General features: G+C 39.4%; 2 protein-coding genes across 3 annotated transcripts; one reads left to right on the forward strand and one right to left on the reverse strand.

Annotated features, from left to right (window-relative positions):
• LOC109843307 (high mobility group B protein 14) lies at positions 6659-21866 on the forward strand. 2 transcript variants are annotated; one of them, XM_020412238.1, is made up of 6 exons: positions 6659-6746; positions 6827-7084; positions 19232-19289; positions 19466-19510; positions 21430-21510; positions 21619-21866. In XM_020412238.1, exons 2-6 carry the CDS (start codon positions 6909-6911, stop codon positions 21661-21663), a joined length of 405 nt encoding a protein of 134 aa, XP_020267827.1. In that variant the 5' UTR covers positions 6659-6746; positions 6827-6908; the 3' UTR covers positions 21664-21866. The 2 variants fall into 2 exon arrangements, with proteins under 2 accessions (XP_020267827.1, XP_020267826.1); XM_020412237.1 differs by having other exon boundaries at positions 6664-7084.
• Positions 22321-26240, reverse strand: LOC109843306 (uncharacterized protein ycf23-like). Its single transcript, XM_020412236.1, has 8 exons — positions 25855-26240; positions 24844-24909; positions 24530-24604; positions 23849-23911; positions 23687-23746; positions 23327-23416; positions 23132-23239; positions 22321-22806 (listed from the first exon to the last, which is right to left on the reverse strand). The coding sequence occupies exons 1-8, from the start codon at positions 26092-26094 to the stop codon at positions 22642-22644; spliced, it is 867 nt and encodes a 288-aa protein (XP_020267825.1). The 5' UTR covers positions 26095-26240; the 3' UTR covers positions 22321-22641.

The raw sequence follows: 26531 nt of genomic DNA on the forward strand, positions 1-26531 counted from the left end.
TTCACAATTTTTTTCCTTGTTCTACACAATACTTATTGAATCCATTAGAAGTATATTCACCTCCAGCATCTGTATGTAACACCTTTATAAATTAGCTAATTTCCTTCTCAACTAGGGATTTAAAGTTCTTGGAATAATTAAAGACTTTAGATTTTTTCTACAGAAAATAGACCCATATCTTCCTTGTGAAATTATTAATAAAAGTAAGAAACTATCGATTATTGCCATTTGACACAGTGTTCATAGGGGCGCACACATCTGAATGGACAAGTTCAAGAAGCTTCCTTACACGCCAAGTGTTTTCAGCATTAAAGGGTAATTTGTGTTGTTTTCCAAATATAAGACATTCACACAATTGCTCGGGATGATCTACAATAGGCAAACCTCTCACCAAATTTCTTTGAGCAAGCAACTTCAGCCTCCGAAAGTTCAGATATCCAAAACAAAGATGCCACAACCATGACTCATCTTTCATAATACCGTTGAAGCAATGATAAACATCATTCTTAATGTCAAATCAAAACATGTGATACTTTGTCATAGGGGCTTTAAGGATAAATATACCTACTTAATTTATCAAGATTAAGAGCTTATTACTAGAAAAGCGCAAATTGTACCCCTTTTCAAGAAGTTGGTCCATACTAAGTAGACTATTTTTCATATTCGATACATAAAACACATCGAAAATAAACTTGTTGGTCTCTATTATTTTAACTTTATGAGAACTCTTACTTTTTCCCATTATTGGTATAGTGTTGTCATCGTCAAAAATGACTTGGGACTACATTGACTTATCCAGATCCACGAACAACTCCTTCCCGTACATGTGATTAAAGCACCCATTGCTAAGAAACTATGCGTTGTAGTTTGATTCTTCAGCGGCTGCTATGACCATCAACAAGTGTGGTTGTTTTCATCATCTCTTTCTTGTGCAAATCGAACTTCTTCTCCAGATTGGGAATTCTCTTTGTACTTATACTCCTTTGCATAGTGGCCATATCTATAACATATATAACATTCATTGTTTAATTTATTAAACTTTCATCTACCATGTCCAAAGCCTTGACATTGAACTCGATCTCATCCTTGATAATTTGAATCTGATTGATAATTGCTTCTTTAGTTGTTGTCATCTCTTTGATTATTGTTGTAACCGCCACGTCCTCGATTATTATAGTATCCACGTCCTTGATTGTTGTACTTACAATATCCTCATCCTCTGCCACATAAATTTCCTCATCGCTGGTCTCTTTCATCCCGCGCTCCTTTGTTATTTTTTATGGAAGCTTTACTTTGAAAAGCTTTCTTAAGAGGCTTCTGGGATGAGCTCTCATTCGTGTGTTGCTCGTGAACTTGTAGGGCACCCATCAACTCATCAATTATCATCATGGACAAATCCTTCAACTCTTCAATTGCCTCCACGGTATAATCAAAATTTACTATAGGAGATCACAATATCTTCTCCACAATCGCTAAATCTACAACCTTCTAACCATTTATTTTTATTTGATTTATCTAAGAAAGTACTTAAGTCACATAATCTATAACACTTTCAATGGATTCCATTCTGCAAAATTTTAAATTGACATCTCAATGTTCAAAGCCTAACTTTTTTCGCCTTTTCAACTCCATGGCATAATGTCTCAAAAATATCCCACACTTGCTTTGCTGTAGTTGCTCAGTCAATCTTCTTAAATACCGAATCATTTACTTCTTGATGGATGAAGAATAACGCCTTATGATCCTTCTTTTTATTCTCGCTGTGGGCTTTCTTCTCGGCTTCACTTGCGCTCTCTGGGAGATTGGCAACTCCATTCTCTATGACACCCGGTATATCTTAATATTCAAACAACATCATTATCTACACTCTCCACTGGTGATAATTCCTCCCATCCAATATAGGAATAAAAGGCGATGTTGTCCCGTTTAGATTGTTCATGATTCTTATACTACTGTTGGAGCAGCTACAATCAATATTTATGTATGTATGTATGTATGTATGTATGTATGTATATAAGGAGAAAAATAGAAACAAAAGAAGACAATTTGTATTAAGCTCTCTGGCCCTTTCTTACTGCATATCCACGGTCACAGGAAGATTTATTGGCTTTACAAGTTACATGATAAAAGGCTTCTAATATAAACATAACTCCTAAAAGGTAACAGAAGCAAAGTTATATATGCTAATTCCTAAACATATGAACTGCCGAATCTAATTTGAAACTAACAAACTCAAAGATAACCAAACTTCTAATGATAACTCGATACCAAACTCCGATAAATAAAAACTTCTAAAGATATCTAACTCAAAACCCAATAGAATTAGGATTAACTTTCAACAAAAATAGAAAACAAAATCACTTTTAGACCTTCTTTCGCCCGAGTTAAGCTTACTATCCATGTAGTTCTATTGTTGGAGATAGACTCTCTGAGCGAAAATCTTTTGACCTCTTTTGAGGGGTCTATACGTAATCATAGATTTTCACTCAAGGGGTCTATCTGCAACGATAAAACACTTCCAATTCTAGTTTAATACGTGGTAATGAATTGGAATGGAATGCTCATGTCCTACTTTCATTCAAGTGTACCAAACACAATATGCTTTTTGAAGTTGAAATAGTCATTCCCACTTACATGATAATTACCACTTGATTAAGTGGGAATGAGCATTTGAGTTGCTAAGGAATGAGCATTCTCATTTAAGTGAGAAGTAAAAAATGAAAAAACTTCTAAAAATATTCTGACTCCCTAATAACAGTCAAGCGTCAGAACGAGAAAGAGCGTGAGCGTTTCATTCTCAGTGGCTCGATTCCGACGTACAAAATGAGGTTTAATACGTTCGATTTGGTGAGAATACATCTATCTGCAATGGCCCCTAGAATCTAGAGCACAATTCCTATCAGCTAAGAAGCACCGACTCTTCAAAACAGCCGGCGAGTTCGTCTCCGACGCGTGTCGGATGCGGACACGCGTTCGACACGCGTCGGACACGCGGTCAACGGCGGCGACACGGGTCAACGGCTCGACTCGCCGCAGACACGGGTCGGACATGGCGATTCCATTCCTGACACGGCAAAACCTAGACCCAAAATCCAAACCTGAAACCCAAACCCGAAACCCAATTTCAAAGTTAAAGAAACCAAAAACCCTAACCCTAGCCGTCACTCGTCAGAAATCAAAACTTACCCGCGATCAATAGTTCGTCCTCGTCCTCGTCCTCGTCTCGTCCTCGTCGTCAGCTCTCAGTCCCGTCCTCCTCCTCGTCGTCGATCATCCCCGTCAGCTTCGTCGTCGTCGTCGATCATCCAAGGTCAGTCGCTCTCGCTCTCTCTCTCTCTCAGTTGCTCTCTCTCTCTCTCTCTCCCCCCGATCAATCTCTCTCATATCTCTTTCTGATTCTCTCTTTCTCTCTCTCAGCTCTTTCTCTCCCTCTCTCCTTCTCTCTCTTTTATCTCCCTCTCACCACACAAGAGCCCCTGTGAACTTCCTTTACATAAAAAAAACCCCACTCAATTCCCACTCACCCGACAACCTACTATTCTCTCCCACTCTCTCTCAGAGATCCCACGTGACCCCCACTACTTCCAAAGTGACGCTGCCCCCCACCACGCTGTTTTAAATTTTTTTTGGCTACTATGTTACTGTTGGGGATTAATTAATATGCTACTGTTGGGTTAATTTAAATACTGGCAATGGTTACTGTGCTGCTGTTGGGTTAATTAATATGCTGATTTTGGTTACTGTGCTGCTGTTGGGTTAATTAATATGCTGATTTCGGTTACTATGCTGCTGTTGGGTTAATTAATATGCTGATTTTGGTGATTTCTGGTTACTGTCTTACTGTTAGAAGTTAACTAGTACAGTGATTTATGCTTACTGCTTTGCTGTTGCTTGTTAATTAGGGTAAAACAGTTGGGTGTTAATTGGGACAATAATTTTTTGTTACTATTTTACTAGATCTGATTTTAATTTATTGCTTTTGTATTTTACAGAAATGGAACAAGAAGGGGGTTCTAGTAGCAGTGGAGTACAAGATGACAAATGTCCGCTTTGAAAATATGTTACCAAATTGGAGAAAAGGGGGAGAACGGCGGGAGGAAATTGGAGATGGAGATGTAACTATTGCAGAGAGGATTTTACCGGTTCACACTCAAGAGTTAAAAATCACCTCTTGAGGATAAGCGGGACTGGAATTAAGATGTGTTCCAAGTCAACACCCAAAAACCTAAGGGAGTTTCAAAGGACGTTGGATCAAGCGGAGGCGAGGTTGGGGGCTTCTAGGTCTAAGATGCCAGTTTTGTCTATATCTTCGACTGCAAGTACAGCCGGTGTAGGTGCAAGTGCAAGCATGCCGATTGATGCAGGTGGATTTAAGAGGAGGAGGGGGCCTAATACCGTGGAACAAGCATTCAACATGGGAGCAAGGGAGGAATTGGATGCATTGATTGGTAGGATGTTCTTCACCGGGGGATTGTCCTTCAACTTGACAAGGAATCCATATTATGCCAAAGCTTTTGCATATGCCGCAAACAATCCAATTTCTGGCTACCGAGGGAGAAGTCAAGAATAAGTATTTTATCCAAACACAGCTAGAAAAGTGCATCACAGAGGTGGGACCGAAAAATGTCATCCAAATCATAACCGATAATGCTTCGGCATGCAAGGCCGCGGGAGGGCTTGTGGAGCAAACTTGGCCTCACATATTTTGGACTCCTTGTGTAGTCCATACACTCAATCTTGCTGTCAAGAATATTTGTGCGGCTAAGAACACGGAAGCAAATGCCGTGGCTTATGCACAATTACATTGGATTACAGAGATCTCCGATGATGCATCGTTTATGAAGAATTTTATCATGAACCACTCTATGCGGCTTTCCATATTCAATGATTTTTCCAAGATGAACCTCCTATCAATTGCCGACACAAGATTTGCCTCGTGGATTATTATGTTGAAGAGGTTTAAGGTCGTCAAGAGAGGCCTCCAAGACATGGTCCTTAGTGATCGATGGAGCTTATATAGAGACGATGATGTGGAGAAAGCTCAATTTGTGAAAGAGAAAGTCCTCGATGATTTATGGTGGGACAAGATAGATTTTATTCTTGACTTCACCGGCCCAATCTATGAAATGATAAGGGTCACCGACACCGATACACCATGTCTTCATTTGGTGTATGATATGTGTGATACAATGATTGAGAAGGTGAAGCAAGCTATTTACAGGCATGAGGGTAAAAAGGATAACGAGGAATCTCCTTTTTATGAGGTGGTTCACAAGATCTTGGTGGATCGATGGAACAAGGGCAACACCCCGCTTCAGTGCTTGGCACTCTTTAGTTCCAAGGTAATATTTCACATTTTACTCTTTAATGCGAATATTTCAATTAATTTTAATACATGAATTTCTTCTCACAAACATAGGTACTATCATTCCACATGGCTCAATGAGAACGTCAATCGGCAACCTCCAAATCAAGATCTTGAGATCTCTACAGAAAGATCAAAGTGCTTAAGAAGATATTATCCTAACCCCGATGAACGATTGGTGGTGAACTTGGAATATGCTAAGTTTGTGGGGTCTTTGGAGGCTTTTGGTGATCCGGATTCTCTTTCCGATAGAGGACATATGGATCCAAAGTCATGGTGGCTTCTTTATGGTGCAAGTGCTCCAAATTTGCAAGCATTGGCCATAAAGCTTCTAGGCCAACCTTGTTCCTCTTCTTGTTGTGAACGGAATTGGAGTATGTATGGTTTCATTAACTCCTTAAAGAGGAACAAGCTAACCCCGACACGGGCGGAGGATCTTGTTTATGTTCACACCAACCTTCGTTTACTTTCTCGGAATTCGGAAGAGTATATGGAAGGGGAATCAAGAATGTGGGATATTGGTGGAGATGACTTCGACTCATTTCAAGGAGCCGGCATGTTAGATGTTGCTGCCCTTTCTCTTGACGAGCCCACGATGGAGGCCATTGTGTTTGATAAGGATGAAAGAGTTGAATCCATAGAATAATCTTTTTGATGTTTCAACTTGAAAACTTTATTTTAAGATATGCTTTTGAGTGTAATTTTTATATTTTTGTAATGTTAGTAACTTAGTATTTTGTAGTCATTGAACTAGTTGCAACTTGAACTTTATTCTCTTGTATTTTTATATGCTCAAGATGAAAGTAGTGAAAATTAAAAATTTAGCCGTGTCGCCGTATCCTATTTTTTGGGGTTTTGCCGTATCCGTGTCCGTGTCGTGTCCGTGTCGCCGTGCCCGTGTCCGTGCTTCATAGCCTATCAGAACACCTTATGTAGTAGGGTGAGTTGATGCATCCTGAGGGTAATGAAAATGTCAATACTGCCCTTATGTTTTCACATTTCTATGTCTCGGAATGTTCCGCACAGTGCGTTGCGTTCTGGTAGGCTTCGCACCGTGAAGTGTAGTATTCATTTACTTTCCCATAGACAAACAAGCATTCGACTAAGCCCAGTTTTTGCGTTCAACCGAAGCTGCCAATTTCAAGCCCAAACGTTTCCAAGCGAACCAAACAAGAGCCCAACAAGAGAAAGCAGTTCAGCCCAATAAGAGGCAGCTGCGGCGCACCCCTCATCAACTCCTCTACAGCCGCAGGCAAATTATGAATTCCTCGACTCCGCCCCTTCCGCACCCCTCATCAACTCCTCTACAGCCGCAGGCAAATTATGAATTCCTCGACTCCGCCCCTTCCTCTTCTCCCTCTTTCTTCTCCCTAATAAAAAGGTTTGTCCCATTTTTTTTTTCCTTTTGTTTTTCCGAAGAATTTCTTAGCTGACAACAACAGTCCTTGTATGCTAATAAAGTCTCTTCGGAGGGTTGAAAAATAAAAGGGGGGAAAAAGGGAAAAAGAGAAATTAGAGAAAATTAAAAGAGAAATAGTGAGGGATGAAGACGAGGTCAAAATCAAGAGAGTCCAAGGCAAGCGACAACTCCAGTGCTCTCGCTATCATCAGCGGCAACAGCAACAAGCAGCCGAAGAAGCCCAGGCCCAGGAAGAGACCCACTGCTGCTGATGACCCGAAGAAACCCAAGAAGCCTCCCACTGCTTTCTTCTACTATATGTACGTATTTTTCTCTTTCTGGGTGCTATCTACCTTTCTTCTGGTCTTGTACGTTTTGAGATAAATTGGGGTTTTGATGTTGATGAGAGTTGAAGGAGATGAGAATGCTCGACTTGCGTTGACCCCAAAAGCACATGGTCGTTGCATTTCTTACGGGTCTTTGTGCAATTTTATGTTGGGAGCTTAGTTGGTAGATTATAAGTGTGGTGGTCATATTTACTTGGCGAAACATGATTTATGCATTAAAACTAGGTCAAGAATGTTGGGGTTGTGTCTTCATCCACTCACCGCAATTTTAACGGTTTCAAATGAATAGAACTTTTTGCACGGCTCAACGAAGGGTCAAAACACGACGGGTTCACCCCAAATTTGGTGTGTTTAGATTTAAGAATGTATAGATTGTTGGGAATTTAAAGGCCGAAATCCCTAATGCAACGAAAAACGCAGAATAGAGAACAGTACACAAGATTTACGAGGTTCGGCAACTGCCTACGTCCTCGGGAGCCACACAGTTAATTTCTTATTTAATCTAACAAGAAATTACAAATTAAGAGCAAATCTCTAAACTGAGATTCCTCAAACAAACACTGTAGCTACAGTGTTTAATACCCACACTTAAATCCCCTCTTCTCTTTTCTCTCTCTTCTTAAATCCCTTTTCTTAATCTCCCCTCAAACCAAATGAGAGCTGGAGATTTGGGAAGTTAAATCGCTGCTGCGATTTCAAAGGGGGAACGCTTGCTACGTTAGGGCATCCGCCGCCAGAAATAAAATCGGGGAGGAGCAGCGATCTAGGGCATCGAAGGGGGGTTTTTATAGCCGAGATTCGTGAGCTGGCGACAGCCTGTCGCCAGCGATGTCCGACGCGAGGGTGGGAGGCGAAGACGCGATGGTCGTCATCGCCTGACGCGAAGGTCGAGCGCTCGAACACCGAGGATTGCGTTCGCATAGCCGAGGGTCGCGTTCGCTCTGCCACCATCGCGTTCGTCGTCGAAATCGCTGAGTCGACGCTCGCCTTGCATCAATCTGGAGCTCGTCGGAGCTCCTCCGCCGGAGGTTTGTATCCACCCCAACTAACAATCTCCCACTTGGAGACCAAACCGACGCCGACGGGCTATCTCATCAAGTTCCTCTTCTGTGTGGCTCCGCCCTCATCATCTATGCATGAAGGCCAACTGAAGTTGCGCACAACTCCAGTTTCTGAACTGTCACCGTCTTTGTTAACATGTCTGCTGGATTCTTACTTCCTGGAATCTTTTCCAGTTTCAACACGTCATCTTCCAACAGGGATCTGATGAAGTGGTACCGAAGCGCAATATGCTTCGTTCTAGAATGAAATGCTGAATTCTTCGCCAAGTGTATCGCACTCTGGCTATCACTGTGCAAAACATTCTTCTCCTGTTTGAATCCCAGCTCTGTTAACAAACCCTGAAGCCATATCATCTCTTTACTGGCTTCAGTCACTGCAACATACTCAGCTTCTGTAGTGGATAGGGTAACGATCTTCTGTACCTGTGACATCCAACTAACAGCTGTAGTTCCAACGGTGAATACATAGCCGGTGGTGCTTCTTCGGTGATCAACTTCGCCGCCGAAGTCTGCATCTACGTACCCTTGCACTTCCACCTCTTCCTTACCAAAGTGCAAACACTTCTGTGTGGTGCCTCGTAGATATCTCAGAATCCACTTGACCGCTTCCCAATGAGCTTTTCCTGGATTCGACATAAACCGGCTGACCACTCCCACTGCATGGCCAATGTCTGGTCTCGTACAGACCATTGCGTACATCAAGCTTCCGATAGCTGAGGCGTAAGGAACCTGAGCCATACTCTCTTTCTCTTCTTCTGACTGAGGAGACTGATCCTTCGACAGACGAAAATAGCTAGCCAAGGGTGTGCTCATAGGCTTGGCGTCGCCCATGTTGAATCTCTGCAAAACACGGTTGATGTACTCCGTCTGAGATAACTGCAAGAGACCTCTCTTCTTATCTCTCGTGATTTGCATTCCAAGGATCTTCTTCGCTGGACCCAAGTCCTTCATGTCAAACTCCTTTGACAGCTGCTGCTTCAAACTCTTGATATCTTTCATATCGACTCCTACAACCAACATATCATCAACATACAGCAGTAGGATGATATAGCTGGACTGATATCTTTTGAAGTAGCAACAGTGGTCGGCGTTACACTTCTGGAAACCTTCCTTGTGCATGAATGATATCTTTCATATCGACTCCTACAACCAACATATCATCAACATACAGTAGTAGAATGATATAACTGGACTGATATCTTTTGAAGTAGCAACAGTGGACGGCGTTGCACTTGTGGAAACCTTCCTTGTGCATGAAACCGTCAAACTTCTTGTACCACTGCCTTGGAGCTTGTTTCAGGCCATACAAGCTCTTCTTGAGTCTGCACACCAGGTTCTTCTTCTTTTCTTCTGAGAAACCTTCTGGCTGGTGCATGTATATCTCCTCTTCTAGATCTCCGTGAAGAAACGCCGTCTTCACGTCTAACTGCTCGAGATGAAGATCTTCAATTGCTACAATACTCATCACGGTCCTGATAGTATTTAGCTTCACCACGGGAGCGAAAATATCGGTGTAGTCAATTCCTTCCTTCTGCTGGAAACCTTTGACAACTAGCCGGGCCTTATATCTTCTGGAACCATTTTGCTCCTCTTTCACCCGGTACACCCATTTGTTGTGGAGTGCCTTTTTACCCGTGGGCAACTCAGCTAGTTCCCACGTCTGGTTTGATATGAGAGACTTCATCTCATCTTTCATTGCAAGCTCCCACTTGCTCGCATCTCCACACTGACAAGCTTCATCAAAGCTTTCAGGCTCCCCACCATCTGTCAACAACAGATAGTTCATGTATCTCCTGTTGGGTACAGGAGGACGAGAAGATCTTCTTAATATCGGAGCTGGTGCGTCGGGCTCCTGCGCACCATCTTGTCCAACAGGCTCTTCTTGCTGAGGACCCTCTGCATTGGGTTCTTCCGAGAGGTTACTCGGGACATCATCTGCATCTACAAATATTGACTCGCTCTCTGAGTCATCTGTCTTGTGCATGTCCTTGTACATCACCTTCTCGTTGAATATCACATCTCTGCTCCGGATCACCTTCTTGTTTTCGTTGTCCCAAATGCGGTAGCCGAACTCATCTTCACCATAGCCGATGAAAGTGCATTTCTTTGACTTGGGATCAAGCTTATTCCTGCCTTGATCACTAATATGCACGTAAGCTACACAACCGAAAACTTTAAGATGTGAGAGTTTTACCTCCTTTCCGCACCATACCTCCTCTGGTATTCTGTGCTCCAATGGAACCGATGGACCTCGGTTGATCAAGTAAGCTGCTGTGTTGACCGCTTCTGCCCAGAACTGCTTCGGTAGGCCTGATTGTACTCGAATGCTTCTGGCTCTCTCTGTCAACGTTCGGTTCATCCGCTCAGCTACACCATTTTGCTGAGGCGTACCGGGCACGGTTCTCTCCATTCTGATTCCGTGCTCATAGCAGAACTTCTTGAATCCGGTGTCTTCATACTCACCGCCATTGTCGGTCCTGAGCTTCTTTATTCTCAGACCGGTCTCATTCTCGACCATAGCTTTCCATCTCCTGAAAGCCTCAAATACTTCTGACTTATGCTTCAGAAAGTAGACCCACACTTTCTGAGAGTGATCATCGATAAAAGTCACGAAGTAGTGTTTCCCACCAATCGACGCAGTGGTGGTTGGTCCCCAAACATCTGAGTGAACGGGCTCTAGCTTCTGCTTCCTGGGGGTTCTGCCACTTGTCTGAAAGCTGACTCTCTTCTGCTTTCCAAGTATACATTCTTCACACATATCCATCTCCACTGACTGCAGTCCTGGGAGTTTTCCCTTTGTGTGCATGATTTTCATCCCCTTTTCACTCATATGACCGAGTCTCTGGTGCCACAGCTTTGAAGTCTCATTGCTTGCTGCAACTGAGATCGAACAATGTGCACCTGCTGTCATATACAGGGTACCAGTCTTCTTGCCTCGGGCAATTGTCATTGCGCCCTTTGAGATCTTCCAATCATCTCCATGGAAGGTCGTGGTATATCCTTCGCCAGCCAACTGGCCTACGGATATTAAATTCTTTCTCAGGTCGGGAATATGCCTGACATCCTTCAGCTCCCATACTGACCCGTTCAACTTAATTTTCACCACTCCTTTGCCCACAATAGCACATGGTTGATCATCACCAAGATATACGTATCCAAGATTTCCGGGAGTATACTTCTTGAAGAATTCTTTCTGAGAAGTAGCGTGGAACGACGCTCCTGAATCTAACACCCAAGATTCCTCCTTGCTCTCCAAAGAGCATATCAATGCGTCGTCTCCTCCTGAAGTGGAGGTGACATTCACCTCTGCCTTCGCCTCCTTCTCCTTCTGTGCACTCTTGCACTGATTCTTGTAATGCCCGGTCTTTCCACAATTCCAACACTCGATAGCCTTCGAGCTGTTGCTTGGATTTCTTGATTTGGACCTCCTGTCCTTTGATCTACCTCTGTAGTTTGATTTTCCTCGTCCGTTTCCTCTGGTTGAATTTCTACCTCTTGACTCTGTATGCAATACTGAAGAGGTTGTAGCTTCACCAGTCTCTCGCCGTCGGATCTCCTCACTGAGAACCAAATCACGAACGTCGCCGAACTTTAACTTTTTCTTTCCCGATGAGCTACTCACTGCCGTGACTGTAGCGTTCCAACTCTCTGGTAGGGAAGACAACAATATCAACGCCCGAACTTCTTCATCAAACTCAATCTCAACAGAACTCAATTGGGTTGTAACCGTATTAAGTTCATTGAGGTGTTGTGCTACTGACGCGCCTTCCGTCATTTTCAGATTGAATAACCGCCGCATCTAATGAACTTTGTTCGCGGCTGATGGCTTCTCATACATATTTGAGAGTGCTGCCATAAGACCTGCCGTGGTCTTCTCCTTCGCTATGTTGAACGCAACATTGCGAGTCAACGTCAATCTGATAACTCCGAGGGCTTGTCTATCTAGAAGGTTCCACTCTTCTTCCTTCATAGAATCTGGCTTCTTCCCCGATAGTGGTTGATACAGATTTTTCTGATACAGATAATCATCTATCTGCATTTTCCAGAATCCGAAATCTGTTCCATCAAATTTCTCAAGTCTCATTTTTGCCTCATCTGTGGCCATGGCTCCCACTTGAATCTGACTTGTTCTAGATCGTTTCACGCTCTGATACCAGTTGTTGGGAATTTAAAGGCCGAAATCCCTAATGCAACGAAAAACGCAGAATAGATAACAGTACACAAGATTTACGAGGTTCGGCAACTGCCTACGTCCTCGAGAGCCACACAGTTAATTTCTTATTTAATCTAACAAGAAATTACAAATTAAGAGCAAATCTCTAAACTAAGATTCCTCAAACAAACACTGTAGCTACAGTGTCACTGTAGCTACAGTGTCACTGTAGCTACAGTGTTTAATACCCACACTTAAATCCCCTCTTCTCTTTTCTCTCTCTTCTTAAATCCCTTTTCTTAATCTCCCCTCAAACCAAATGAGAGCTGGAGATTTGGGAAGTTAAATCGCTGCTGCGATTTCAAAGGGGGAACGCTTGCTGCGTTAGGGCATCCGCCGCCAGAAATAAAATCGGGGAGGAGGAGCAGCGATCTAGGGCATCGAAGGGGGGCTTTTATAGCCGAGATTCGTGAGCTGGCGACAGCCTGTCGCCAGCGGATGTCCGACGCGAGGGTGGGAGGCGAAGACGCGATGGTCGTCATCGCCTGACGCGAAGGTCGAGCGCTCGAACACCGAGGATTGCGTTCGCATAGCCGAGGGTCGCGTTCGCTCTGCCACCATCGCGTTCGTCGTCGAATTCGCTGAGTCGACGCTCGCCTTGCATCAATCTGGAGCTCGTCGGAGCTCCTCCGCCGGAGGTTTGTATCCACCCCAACTAACAAGCTATATGTAGAAATTGATTATTTTAGCTGTTAGTCTCTCGTATCTTCAATAAGACCGCAATAGTCCCTCAAATCCCAAGGAATATTAGGGAAAAAATTTTGTAGGTGGCTTTCAGCCTTGCACTTGCTAGGACAGTTAAGAAAGAAGTCTAGCTTGGACTATGATCTTATATTCAACAAAAGGATTTGGTTAACCTAAATATATGGGAACATCTAGACATAATTTGGTAGAATAGTTGACGAAAAATCTAACTAGGATTGCGATCCAATATCTAGCCAAAAGGATGGGGTTAAGCCCAAATACATAGGAAAGTCCATGGTGGAAAACATTGCTTTTGTGAGAGGTGATCCCCAAGGTCATCTATAGCAGATTGCGTCATGTTACGGTGAGGTATCGCTAAGACTATTTGGGGCTGTTGTGATAAAATAACGGTAAAAAGTACAAAGTTAAATAGCGGTCTAATTTAGATATATATAAATTTTCAAAAAATAAAAAATTAAAGAAAATTCTAAAAAATCTAAAAGCGTATATTTGATGATTTAAAGAGATCCTAAACATGAAATAGAGATTTAATCGTCACATAATACCGATGACGATTGGAGGAGTTAAAAAATCGTCATCTTCAAGAAGAGCTGAGCTTGTGAGAGGACTGCAATAGGAGGAGCTCATGTCGAGAGGAGGTGAGAGAAAGTGTTAAGGGAGGTGTCGGAGGATGTGGAAGGTGACGGGAATACGTCGGAAATCGCGGGAGACAGTGGGATGCAGCGGTTGCTGGTCAGGTTTATTTTTTAAAAATAAACCTCAAACTGCTATTAAATAACAGTTAAAATAACACTTTTTACTCTTATTTGTTAACAATGGATAATATGTTTTTGGAATTCGAGTTTTTTGTAGAGTTTTTGACAAAGATTTAGGAATTGCCGATGGAGAAATCGAAGTTCTTGTTAAACTTGTCAAGAAGCACAAAGATGGTGCTTGTGGAATAACCTCATTAACAGTCCTGAGGCCTAGAAAGAAGGGAGAAGTTATCTAAAATCAAGAATCGGGCATTGATATCATGTAGAGAAATAGAGAAGGTAAAGTTATTATCCTCACGAAATCTAAGCTCTCTTAAATAGAGATTAGGAGGTTCACTTAAGTGATATGGATATTAACCCAAGTACCTAAATATATCCAAATAGCTAAACATTAATAACATCCAACAAAAACCTAAGGATTTCTAGGATCCTATATTATAGCGTGTCAAGTGTAATACCTTTAATTTATTTCTTAATTGTCCATAGTATTGCATAAATATCACAGTATTCATTACTTAACTAGCGTCGTAGATTCACAATACGGATTATGAAAGTATTAATGTATGTTCGATAGTAATTCATGATATGAGTGAAAATTATATGTTCGTATACGTCTCTGCATTAATTTATGTGTACACATAGGTGTGTAAATGTGCATGAACATGTGCATGTATGTGTGTATTGCATGCAAGGTCTTAGATATCAGATATTAGGGAAATATCGGATGACCAAAATTCATATCAGATTGCGGATATCGGGGAAATATCAGGGATAGGAATGTCATAACTAATGTTTGCATATATAGTAATATAGTATAATGCACTAAATGTAATCTCAACATATGTAATAAAATCTAAGCATATAAAATATGAATAATATATGTTTAGGATCACTAATTAACCTTGTAAAATAAACAAAAGTATAAATCAATTTTGCAACATTTGGTCTGATTTTTTTAGGGTAAAGTGTCATTTGATTTAATGAGGAAATCATGATATCTTGCCCAATTATTGTCAAACATTATAACATTGTATAATGTTTTGTGACAAGCCATATAAAAAGATATATCGGTCCACGTATCGACTCATATATTGGCCATATCGGGGATATATCACCCAAAATAGCAAAAAAACGGTAAAGGATATTTAGAGACCATATCAATTGCGGCAAGCCCTTAAAAGGATATATTGGGGGATATATCGGGCTATGTCGGGGATATTTAAAACAATGATTGCATGAGTGAGTGCATATTCTGATGAATGTGTGGGTTTTGGCATATGTACATGTATGTGTGTTTGCATGTGTGAACGCGTGGACGTAGGTGTGGAATGTGAGCGCTTGTGTTTTCAGACCTAATATAATTAATTTGTACCTGGATAATTAATCCTTGTTAGTAAGCATAAATCTTCTTTGTCATCTCATGATGCTTAGTGGTTTGTGGAGAACTCTTTCTTGCCACCTCATTCTTAGATGTGGCCTATTGGTAAATGATCTATTGCTTGATAGGGAGTTGATGGAAGAGGAGGGAAAACAATTGTAGCAAGGAATGAGAGAATGGATATTGAGAAATTCTTGATATGTTTCTTCTTCATTATGGACGATTTGTCCCCATAAGCCTTTTGATTCAACATGAAAAAATTACAACATTAAAAGCACTAGAAACTCGGTTAGCCTCAACTTCTTCTATGTCCATAAAAATTTATTGTCCATTTACACCACTATTAGGTCAAAATTCAAAATTTTCCATTTGGTGCATCTGGAATACATTTTTAAATTGATAATTAAATATGATTATATTGGTGTTAGGTATTCCATTTTTAAGGGAAAAGAAAAAAAAACCTTATGTCTGGTTCCTCTACTGTTGAGTGCCTCCATGAAAGTGCTTCCCTCCATTGAGTAATTAGTGTTCTTATTTTTTTTCCTCCTTTTAAGTATTCTTGTCATGTGTATAATATTCTCAGAGAATACATTAACATATTGCTTCGATAAATAATGTTACTTATTACATTCATATCATAAAAAATTTGAGAGCTGTCAATTTTTGAAAGTGAAACGTGTAATGCTCTTAATGTTACATTAAGAAGAAGAAGATAAAGAAAAAAAAGTAAAGAAAAAAGAACTTCAAGCAATTAAGAAATTCGTAAAAGAATGAGCGAAAGAGATAAATAAAGGAAAAAAAAAGTAATAAACAAACCTTCAGAACCCAGTACTACTTGAGAGCACAAGATTATGAACAAATGATTTTTTTTGGATTTGACAGCAAGAGAAAGAGAGGATAACGTGGTTTTTGGTAAAATGTAGAATATAAGAGTGAATAAGTGGTACAAATATAATGGACTTGTGGTCCAAGAAGGTACCCCCACACAGATCTAACCATGGTTAAAGTTCAAATAATTTTATAAATATTTTAATGAATTTAAATGAGTTGACTGAGATTAATGAGTGTGACGTGTTAGCTTTTGATTGAGTTGACGCATGCCAAGTTAATGCTCTGATTGAGCAGGCAAGAATTTTCTTTGTCACCTATGTATGTAGAAGCTAGTGATGGGACTAGAGTATGACACCTCTGGATGAAGAAGGATAGGATAGGAGAATCCATTTTGTAAGCATACAGAACTTGTTTTGTATGTTCTAATATCATGTACATTGATCTTTATTTATAAAACATCTTTGATAACAACAGCAGTAGCAGCATCAACAAAGTTTTTATTCTAAATGTTTGGGTTCAACTACATGAATCCTATTTTTTTATGTTTATTTTTTTAACCATTAACTATGATATTATTACTTTTCCTAACCGGTTTGTTATGAAGTTTACCAAACCACCTTAGTCTATTCTCTCATTTTATCCTCAATAGGAGCAACTTTTAATTTGCTTATAAAACATTTTGAATATATACCAATATTGTTATAGGCATTGTTGTAAATAGCGCTTGATAGCGGCGCAATAGTAGATTTGATAACGTCAACGGCGCTTGTCGCTAGGATATTGACGATTACGGTGACAATTAGCGGGTGCAATGTTACATTAAACGATGGGCTCTTCTAGGCGTCGGACTTGGCGCTCAGCGCTTAGTCATCTAGGCGGGCGTCTAAACGGTTTCTGCGTGTTTTTTTTATTTTTTATTTTTTTAATTGTGATACTTAAAAATAAATATATATATATACTCAATCAAAAATAAATAAATACTAAAATACCAACACTATTAGCTAAATTGCTTGGTTTACCAATTACAATAGCTCTTTGTATGTTTATACTTCTCAACTCAAATTATAAGTTCATCTCAACTCAAATTACAATATGTATTAAATTCATATAAATTTTCAAAAAAAGATAGCAATTTTAGTTCCTCAATAAATCATGCATACTTAGATACTAAATCGCCAAAATAATAATTAACAAGGCTAGAGCCTAAGATATTTTCTTTTTTTATTTTTAATTACAATAATTGATAGTGAATGTCAATGTTACAGAAAGCTTAGATGCCGGACTGGTGTCTAGGCGGATTTCTTTCTTCATTTAAGTAGTGGTTGATGAGGTTTTGTTGAAGGTCGGAGGAGGTAGTGGAGGTGTTCATATTTGGAGGTTAAAGGAGTTTGGAGGACGTGTAAGCTACAACATATAAAATCACAATCAAGGTCTACAGCGTGCAATCCACGTAAGCAGACAATGCTCCCCTAAACGCTCGTAAAATCTAGGTGGGTAGCCTAAATACCACCTAGGCGCTAGGCACTAGTTAGGCGGTCTAGGTACCGCCTAGGCCTAGGCGAACGTCTAAACGGACTAGGCGGAAGTTTTTTAAAACAGTGAGCGGGTGAAATCGCTATTCTCTCATAATAGCAAAGAATAGCATGCCATAGCGCTCAAAAACGCTATTTAGCACTTCGTAGCGCTATTGAATAACACTCATTTGAAACCTGGCCCATTAATTATCAACCCAACCCAACTTGACTCGATTTTAATACCCACGGGTCTTGATTCATTGCTCACTCTTTCTCTCTCTCTCTTTGCCTCCTTTTCACGTCCTCCTTCCTTAAGGTCCTCCTTCAAAGAAAGGACCTCTCTGGCGACTTCCTAGAGTTCTTCTTCCACCAAATCCATTGAGGTCCTCCTCCTACTGCACCATCTCGAGCACTTCCTCCAAGCCTTCACCATCTTCAAAGATCCATCAACCATCTCTGAAGCTCCTCCCATGCCTCCACCATCTCCAAAGCTCCCTCCACCAACTCCACCATCTCTGGTGTTCCCTCCACTGGGATCCTCTGTTGGGCTCGGTTGCGATAGAGAGTAATGTAATTTCTCAAATTTAATCTTTATACCTTACAAATTAATTTGAAATTTGTTTAAAATATATACAATTCACATGGATAGAAAAATTAATCTTTCTCAAATTTTTAGTTTTTTCTTTAGTTTTTTAATATTTATGCATATTTAAATTAGGCGCTATTTGATCTTGCGATTTTGCCGTAGTAGCCTCAAATATCCTTAGCGGTGCCTCACCGCTACGCGACGCTATCCGCTATCGATAACCTTGGTTATTGGCTTTATGATATTTCATATTTAAGATGATTACTCCCTGCCCACCCCGGCCCCGCCCTTGCCCATCTTTTAAAGTGTAGATATGTTTATACCAATGGAAAATAGTTCCGTATTATGTTAGACTTTATAATAAGTGTAGTAGTTTTTACAACAACTCTAGATAGACTTGTATCAAAGAAAAATGACTTAATATTTAATTAGATATATTTGTACAACTACAAAGATAGACATTTACAACAGATATAGACAAGTTTGTAGTGGAAAACAATGTTTTTTATACTAAGATAGGTAGATTTGTAGCAAAAGACATATTTACAACAAATGTCGATAGACTTATTTCAGAGGAGGATAACTTCATATTCTGGTGGATAGATTTGTAATAAAAGTTGACAATTTCGCAACAAATGTGGATAGATTTGTGTTAAAGGAATATAATTTATATAAAGGGGGATAGATTTATCTATGTTTTAGTTTAATTTGTCTACTTGTCATTTAATCTGTCCACTTTTTGCATTTGCGGAGCGAGGGGGTTATCAGGGGTGAGTGGTGGATGGAGGGAGCTACACAGGTGACATATGAACATAAGATTAACATAATTGTATAGAACATCAATCATATAACAAATACAACAGTCTAAATCTCACTGCTGAAGTTAATATCAAAAGGAGGGAGGGAGGTAGGATCTTATTTCAATTTCTTTTCTTTTCTTTTTTTAATCTGTTTCTTTCTTTAAGCAGCCTCTGGTATTTGTTAAACGATTTCTCTTACTTAAAATGGTTTGACTTATAGAGAATTTGTAAACTTATAACAAAGCTTATTATTTTAAAATCTTGTTCACGTTTGAAGGGAAGATTTCAGGAAGATATATCAAGCAGAACATCCAGAGGTGAAATCAATGCGTGAGGTACGAACTGAGTCTTAAAATTCTCGTATCTGAATAAAATCCTTTTGTTCTTTCCATGTATGTGAATTGGTGTTGTTTGTTCTTTCCAAGAAATAAAATTCTTTTGCTCTTTCCATGCGTATGAAGTGGTGTTGTTTGTTCTTTTCATGAATATGATCCTTCTGTTTCTCTGTCAGATTGGGAAGGCATGTGGTGACAAGTGGAAAATCATGAATTTCGAGGTTTGGTTCTAGCATTTCAGTTACACAATGCTTAATTTTTGCTTGTCTATACTTGTCATGTTCATTTCTGAAGATGCATACAATAAATAATCAATAGTGAGAATGTGCTTTTTCTTTTGCTCTTCTTCTAAATCTTTGTTTCATAGACTTTACATATCCATAGGGAAGCAACATAAGATTGGATGCTTTGGAAGTAACATGGTCAGGCTCGTCAGACGATGAAAGAATTTACATACCATGAATTCTGAATTGTTCAATTGAAAGAAAATGCTTATATAATGACTTATAAAGGCAAAGAGCTCAAGGAAATTTGAGATTCTGCTTTCTCTACATAGCAACCTCCTAGTCTTAAAGTTATTTCTGTCTTCATAAGCACGTGTTATGTTTTGTAGGGACAGACTTCATCTATTTTACATTACTAGGGTGTTGCTGCAAATTGCAGCACATAGAACGAGGCTGAGTACTGATTTCTTTTGTTATTATATTTTGATTTTATAAATTTTGGTGTCTACACCTATTCAATTTCAGATTTAAAATAACACTTGAAAAATTATAAAAATAATGATTTTAAGTTCCTTAAACATTGACAGTAAAATTTCCCTTGCTCCTTTCCTCCTCCTGCCCTTTTATGTTTTCAGACACCATGGATGATGATGAGTCTTCTGCTATGTGCTAGCTTATGCATGTGCAAGCTCAAGCTCATTTGGCTATGCATATGGCCACATTCTTGGTTGACATCCTTTGGTTTTTCTTTTGAATCAATCAAAGTGGATTTTAAATAATGTTTTAAAAAGCTTCCGCCTAGCCCGCCTAAGCTTCCGCCTAGCCCGCCTAAGCTCTTGCCTAGCCCGCCTAAGCTCCCGCCTAGACCTAGGTGGTACCTTGGCCACCCGCCTAAGTCTTGGGAGCACTTAGGGGATAGGAAACATCCGCGGATTGCATTATTTCGGTCTTTGGTTGTGATTTTGTCCGTTGCTAGCTCCACATCCACTAAGCTCCTCTGAACACCTCTAGCCACCTCCAATGACTACAAACACCTCCTCCAACTCCTCCAACCTTCAGCAAAATCTCCTTCGTCACCACTAAAAAAAAAAAATTGAATCCTGGGCACTAGGCGTCAGTTTGTCACCTAGCGGTGCCTAGCGCTTTTGATAACATTGATTGTAATTAAAAAAGAAACCCTCCTAGGCTCTAGGCGCCGGGTCCAACACCTAGGCTGCCTAGCGCTTTCTGTAACCTTGATTTCATTGATACATTTAGCTGATATCCAAATCCACTTAAAGGATAGTGGCCTTTGACCAATCTAAACTTTAGCTGAATTGAAACCCGACAACCTTAGTTAAAAATTTGTTGACTCCTCGCACATGCAGATTCCTATTTGCATTGTTGACGTCTTCTGGGAATGTTTAATGCATCTGTTTGGACCAAACTTTAAAAAACATGACTTATATAAAGGTGTTGAATTTGTATGGATGCTTAAAGACTGCTTAGACTGGTAAGCTTTCTTGCTCTTACGCTGGTGGATTAGGCAACTTTGAATGATTTTAATAGAGATGAGACTGAACAAGAAATAGTGGTAAGAATTGGATAAAGATTTAAAGTAGAAGTATCTCATACAGCAACAACAAGTAGGCGGGAAAGATCCTTCATCTTCATCCCAAAGTTTTGGGATAGGCTACATGAAACCCTTTCCGGATCAGTTTGTTAACTCCTCAGTTAACAACTACCATATTCTTGCTAAATGCCTCATATATATCTCTTACATATATGTATTGAGTTTTCCTTCCGTAATTATGTATTTTGACATAGGTCCCTAAATATCACATGTTCAAATTAGTACCCCGAATTTGTTTAAGTTACTCCGAGTATCATATCGTACTTGCTGCTGCTGTTGATTTCTTTCATCCATTTTGTTTTAGGAAAAGGTCCAGTACTATGATATAGCTACAGAGAAAAGAGCAGGATATGAGAAGGCCCTGGCAGCCTACAATAAGAGAAAGGTTGCTTTGATCTTCCTTTCTTGATTGAACGAGCTAACAAGTTTTATCCTTCTTTTTTATTTTCTTCCAAGCAAGTGCTTATCGTAATCAGCCATTTACTAATTGCAGGAATCTGGGGAGCTAACAGAGGAATCTGATGACGAGTACAAGTAATTTGGATAGATGAAGAGATGCTAACGAGAAATTAAACAATGTGATTTGAAGGAACTCTCATGTATATTAGAACCCTGACAATTTTCTCTCCTAATGAATGACCGATGATTGTTATTTATCTTGTTACAATGGCTTGTTTTATTGAGACCATCACCTCAACTTGGAGTTTGGTAATGTTATTGGAGAACATTGATCTTTCCTTATATAGCAAGACCATCACTTTGTGTCTCAAGTTTCTTTCCAAGTCAAGATGACAGACTCAAGGCCATGAACTTATAGAAGGGTGTAATTGAACATCCACCTTTTACACTTTTTAAGGAAGAGATTGATAAAAACTATTGAAAGCTTCACAAGTACTGATGATCTAGCATAACAAACTGCTTTTTTGCTTATGAATCATGCTTACATTTATCCTCTGAAATCACACAAACATCTCATTTCCTGAAGATATATTACATCTAGGTAAATTTTGTTACGTAAAGCTCCAAGCTTCTTATCCTGAATTTAACACATCAGTATTGTAACCTAACTGGTCTTGAATCTTCAACAGGATGCGTGGTTGAGAGATTCAGCGAGTCAGCAATGCTTCTAACCTCTGCGATCATTGCCANTGGAAAATTACCATGAAAAAGAGACAAAATGAGACCTTGTCTCATAATCGAAAATGCTTAGAATTTACAGCTTCGTTATCAGAAAAGAATATTGCTTAATTATGTGTTGTATACGCAAGGTCATGTTATTGGATGGCATGTTACATTCTTCGAATAATTTGACTCGATAAACAACTGACAGATATTTATGTCGTATTTTTTTAATCAATAATTCTTTTTGGCATTTTCATACTTGAATCTGCGACATCATTCCTGTGTTTCAGAATACCCGGACACACAATGTTCTTTGTTTAAGACAGTTATTATATAAAGTTACGCAAATCTTTCATTAGTTACTTGATTTTCTTGACGCAATTGGGATTTCTATTTAGAAGAAAATGAAAATTTGGACATAGAGGGAGATACATACAACACCAGCTGCCCCTGCAGATACAGCCATTGGAGCAGTAACAGCACTCAGTCCAGACGAGCACATAACAGGAATCCTGACAGCCCGAGCAATCGAATATGCTGCAGCTAGAGTCGGTGTTGCCTATTAATTCAATATAGCATATTAGTAGTCAGATATACTAACATACAAAATGCAGTTCAATATTGTTTGCACTTCAAAGTGCTGGTATATGTCAGACCTGAAACTATCGCCGTAATTTTTTACACAGGGTTTTCAATTGCATTTTATGATTTTATACTACGGTTTTTGAACTTCACATCAAAGTCCACAAATATTTTCCACACCTGTAATCCAAATAAAAGAAATCCAGAGGCATCTTCTCTCTGAATTTTACTTTAAAAAATATGATGAACTATCTCCCCCTAGGCCTAGTCCATATTAAGGAACTACATGAGACACGCAATACCTTCTCAATGAGGCCAAGAACACCAGGCTTTGAAGGACTAGAGCATTTTCCTCCTTCAGTTTGGATAATGTCAGCACCTTCAAGCTCCAGTAACTCTGCTAGCTTCACCTGTTATTGCCCATACCGAAACCGTGAGAACTGTTTCTGATTTACATTGTAAAGTGCGTATTCTAACCAGCTTGAGTATTTATTTACCTGATCAGGGATACTTAATGTGTGAGGCACTGTCACTGATAGCGTAATGGATGGAAGAATCTTTCTCGTCTCCCGAGTTAGCTTTAGTATCTGAAAATTTTTCCAGTTGAGATGATGCGATTATGAATTTGATGACTTATCTACAGGTATAAGATCATCTTGAAGAATTTGAGAAGAAGATGTACTTTTGAAAAGGATTAACTATTATGTGCGCATAACATGAAACACTTGCGGTAATTAAGAAACAAGAAGAAAGATTGAAGAAACATGCTACTATTTTACATTTTAGCATCTATGTCTACGCTCACAGAGGATGATTCTATATAGATTGAACCAGATGAAAGAAACAATCATTTATACCTGTTCTGAAGAGAATATCTTGCCGATTTCATAAAAGGAATCATAGTTTCCAATTTCTACCTGCATTGAACTCAACTTAATTATGATTTTATGCTTGACTAGTATGAAAGAATTCCGCAGGAAAATTCAAGCTAATAGTGCACCAGAGGTCTGAAATCTAACCATCTGAGCACCAGCATCCACTGCAGGAAGAAATGCCTCTGGGTCTACAGAAGAGACGCAAATCTGGCAAGAATACAACATTTAGTAGTAATTAAGGCATGCGACGCACGCATGAAACAATTTGCAACATCATGAACTTACCTATAATTCCTACGACTAGCCCACTATGAAAATGTATGCCATAACATTATCTTTCAATAAAAGTTCCCATCATTGTTTTCATTTTTCTACCAAGATGAATATTCTTATACAACAATAACATAATATATAGTCAAGATACCCATCAGTGGATAACTTAAAGAGAGAATTGTGAGAAAGAGGACAAATTATGGTGTTTAAGCCGGAAAATTGCCATTGCTTACAAGATCGCTAGATACTTTTCTGTTGATTTCTTTGGTGATGAGTATTTTGGACATATATTGCCTCCTGAGATCGATGAATTATTCATATCTAGACAACTCACGTGCACATTCTACAGAATAGTTTTCGAAAGATTAGATTCTGAGATACAAGCCTACTGCTGCAAGCGGATACTTAGTACGTACCTACCTAAAAGAACGATCATATTTATAATTTTATATATATATAATTAAAATTTCAAAATAATCTAAACATCAATGCTCTGCGCTGTAGAAATATTTTGCTAAGAAATTGACATCCAATGTTCTAATAAGCGCTTACCGGAAGAGACGTTAACTTCAAAGCAAGTTCCACCAGCTCTACATCACAAGCTATGTCAACGTGAGTTGCACCTCCCTGCCATTATAAAAATTGAAACGTATCTCTTAAACATCTGAAAATATCAATTGACGGGTTAAGGACCAATCAAAATACCAAAGCATGGTAAGGAAAGGAAAAAAAAACTTTTAGTGGAGAGAACTATACATGTTAACCCCGCAATGATTAGCTCGTAAACCATAAAAGTGAAATAATTTTAACGACTTAAAATTAGGAGATTATTTACGATTGAAAGATGGCTATATGCTTCTTCAAACCTTGTCTGCAGCGATGACGACAGATGCAACATTATCTTTGTCAAAATTTTGAAGTCCTGAGATTATCTGTAGAGGAGTATAAACAACGATCTTAAATATAATCAATCAATACATAACGTATCAAATAAGCGTGTGCATATGATGATGGATGGCTTCGATCACCATAACCGTATGCAAGAGGAATCGATATTCTTAGCATGATTTAAAGGAGCACGATGAAAATTAAGAAGAGAAAAGGGAGAGAGACACAGAAAAATAATAGAAACGAAATGTTGCCAAACAAATCATGCAACATCACCGACTGGTCACAAATAATAGAAACGGAATGTTGTTGCGTAGTCTCCCCTCTGATTAGAGAGGGATATTAATTACAACCCAATCAAACGTAGGTTAGCGTTGAGGACCACTAATTAATTAATAAACTGGGGCCAATTCCAACTATTCATCCATTCTTGGCTTAATTTGGTTAGTTTGTATTTTTTGGAACGAACAGGTTTTGGATGTCGTGTCTTTAACACGTGCATTCACACACGAGATCTACGAAATCTTACGTTTTCATGATGATTTAGCCGACTTGTGATCTAGTGAAGAATTTATTCATGTAAACTCGTTTTCTACTTCTTAGCCTGAGATATTGTGTCTCACGTTGGACTTCACCTACCGTCCTTTCCAAGTAAGTCACTGGCAAAGCATATATTGTGCAACTCATAATCCAAGTTAAATTCATACGAGGCAAAACATGTAATGCCGTTATTTTTAACTACATAGCCTACTTTTGCGCACTTAAATACTCACTTGTTATTCATGATGGAATACATTTAAAGTAAAATAATTCTTACACGATGATTTCTTGACGAGCAATGAGAACTCGTATTAGTCAATTAATAGGGTTAATTTCATCCTTGAAAGACCGAACCGTTCGTGAGGGTTTTAGACGTAACCCTCTGAACTTATTTGATCTCCCAAAGTCCTCCTGAACTTTGGAATGTCCTATAAAAAAAATACAATTACCTTGAGGGCATTTTTCTGGTGGAAGTTTTTGAGTACAGAGTGAGAGTCAGAATTGTAGTCTGCAGAAAGAGAGGCAGAAACTACCGCTACTTCTCTTCTGCTTTTGCTACCAGAAGTGGACAAGCACGGGCATGGGTACGGGCGGCGACGGAGGAGAAGAGATCCCTGGTCTTTAAATGAGGTACTACCAACAAGAGAGGACATAAGCGGTGTTGTTGCGGTTCCATGAGCCAGTGCCATTGGATGTTATTCTTCTTTTACTTCTCTTTGGGAGGGATGAGTGGGAGTTTGGAGGAAGAAACAGATAACACAGTGACTTTGGCGTCATTATATTGTAGGGGATATGATAACATCTGTGGACGTTAATCACCAGTTCGCAAAAGGTAAACAAGTGGGGATAAATGACGGGGGTTTTCCTTTTTGGCCCCCCTGGTAATTTTGAACAGAATCCAAGTTGATCAAACCTTCGTCAAAGATCTTAAGACTATCACCCTTTGTTTTGTGTCATTTAATGGAAGCTAGCTTTTTTTTTATTTTAAGAAACTAAAATATCAAATAATAATAATAATAATAGCTAAATGATATTGGACACTTCATAAGGAATCAACAATATTTCAACATTTCCTTGGGTCAGATTCAAGGATTAAAGTTAAAGTTATAACATGTACATCATGGTT

This window comes from Asparagus officinalis, chromosome 5 (assembly GCF_001876935.1).
Source record: "Asparagus officinalis chromosome 5, Aspof.V1, whole genome shotgun sequence".
NCBI classification, from domain to species: Eukaryota; Viridiplantae; Streptophyta; class Magnoliopsida; order Asparagales; family Asparagaceae; genus Asparagus; species Asparagus officinalis.